The 1,531-nt window shown below is 38.1% G+C and overlaps 1 protein-coding gene across 1 annotated transcript; it reads left to right on the top strand.

Moving 5' to 3' along the window:
* On the top strand, positions 1–489 carry LOC148945583 (uncharacterized). The gene has a single exon (XM_089099091.1). It carries the CDS (start codon positions 1–3, stop codon positions 487–489), a length of 489 nt encoding a protein of 162 aa, XP_088955217.1.
* The last annotated feature ends 1,042 nt before the right edge of the window (positions 490–1,531 follow it).

The following is a 1,531-nucleotide window of genomic DNA, read 5'->3' as shown; positions in this document are numbered from 1 at the left end:
ATGAAAGCTCGTATCTACTCTGCCTCGGTAGCAAGTGTCGTGTTGTATTCGTCAGAGACTTGGCCTTTGACGCAGTCGGAGATCATGAAGGTAGATGCTGTCCAGACAAAACTCCTCCGAAGAATTGAACCCGTTAGGTGGCTCGGAAGGGTACGGAACATGTATATCGTTTTGTCCTTTAAATTACCACCCCGGTCCGAACAGCTTGAGTCCTGCTTGCTGTGTTGGTATGGTCATCTACTTTGCCTACCCACTGAAACACCTGCCCGAATTATATTTGACTTCGATCCAACTGCAAACGGCTGGAAATGCCCCAGAGGTAGACCACATATGAGATGGGCAGATTTCATCCACAATCGACTCACAGCATGGGGCATTGACCCCAGTGAAGCTCCTACCCTGGCACAAAACAGGCCACTCTGGAGACGACTGACGGCGCTGACGTCTGGTTCCCTCTATGCTGGTAACGCTGCCGAGCAAGAGCTTTAAGTCAAGTAAGTCAAGTCAAAGCAAATTTATAAAAGATGGTTAATGGGGTACGCATGTGGAATTAGTTGAAAATAAGCAAAATAGGTTAAAAGCAATGGTTATAAGTAGCTCCTTCAGCTCCATAGGTCTTAGAAATATCAAGTTGCAGGAGTAGTTGTTTGAGTCTAACATTAGGTTGGTAAGGGAATGCGGAGCAGAAGTTAGGGGTTTCGGTATGAATTTTATATTAGAAAGATCACAATTAAAGTACTATAAAGGATTCTAGGCTTAAGTGAGAAGTTTAATACCGTAGTTATTAATGGCGATTTGGGAATTCTGTCCTTAATATGTAGGAGGCTAGTAAGACGTTGGAGCATTGGGAAAAAAGGAGTACGCATGGAAAAACAGATTTGTGAGGGAAGCATTGGTCTCTGCTAGACGGAAGAAGATGCTGGCAGATGTATATATATATATATATATATATATATATATATATATATATATATATATATATATATATATATATATATATATATATATATATATATATATATATATATATATATATATTCGGTAAATTACTCTGTATAGTGTGCTATGGAACGGCTTGGGTCACAAATAAATATACTAATATATTCATGCATATCTGCACGACCATTTGGGTGGAAAGACATGTTCTATCTTTCCAGACGTAAGCTCAGATTGATACTAAAGACATTTTTGTGTGTTTATTTGTTATGATTAAGGCCTCAAAAAGATATCCTAGGCTACAGTTTAGGCTATACAACAATGTCTAAAGGTTTCATTTACTATATTCTATTATTTTCTAAGATATCAAATGCTTAATCATTTAGATTTTAACCAAACAGTTCACCCCCCCCCTTGAAAAAGACTCTGCATCACAGCAAATTCTTAGCATCGCAATCAGGATAAAAAAGATAAACCAGCACACAAATTCTTGCCAGAGGTTTTAATATGACATTCGTTCCTCGCGTTATCGGTACTTCCCTAAAATCCAGTCTAACTTGTTAAAAGATTCTTTGAAATTTTTGCAGACGTTCTT

Source organism: Artemia sp. Qi Xiang Cuo, chromosome 13, assembly GCF_049724085.1.
Source record: "Artemia sp. Qi Xiang Cuo chromosome 13, ASM4972408v1, whole genome shotgun sequence".
NCBI lineage: Eukaryota > Metazoa > Arthropoda > Branchiopoda > Anostraca > Artemiidae > Artemia > Artemia sp. Qi Xiang Cuo.
Note: the sequence above shows the minus strand (reverse complement) of the source record. Positions and strands in the feature narration are given on the sequence as shown.

Coding starts and splice junctions, on each gene's coding strand:
- LOC148945583 (XM_089099091.1), top strand. CDS start 1: ATGAAAGCTCGTATCTACTCTGCCTCGGTAGCAAGTGTCGTGTTGTAT.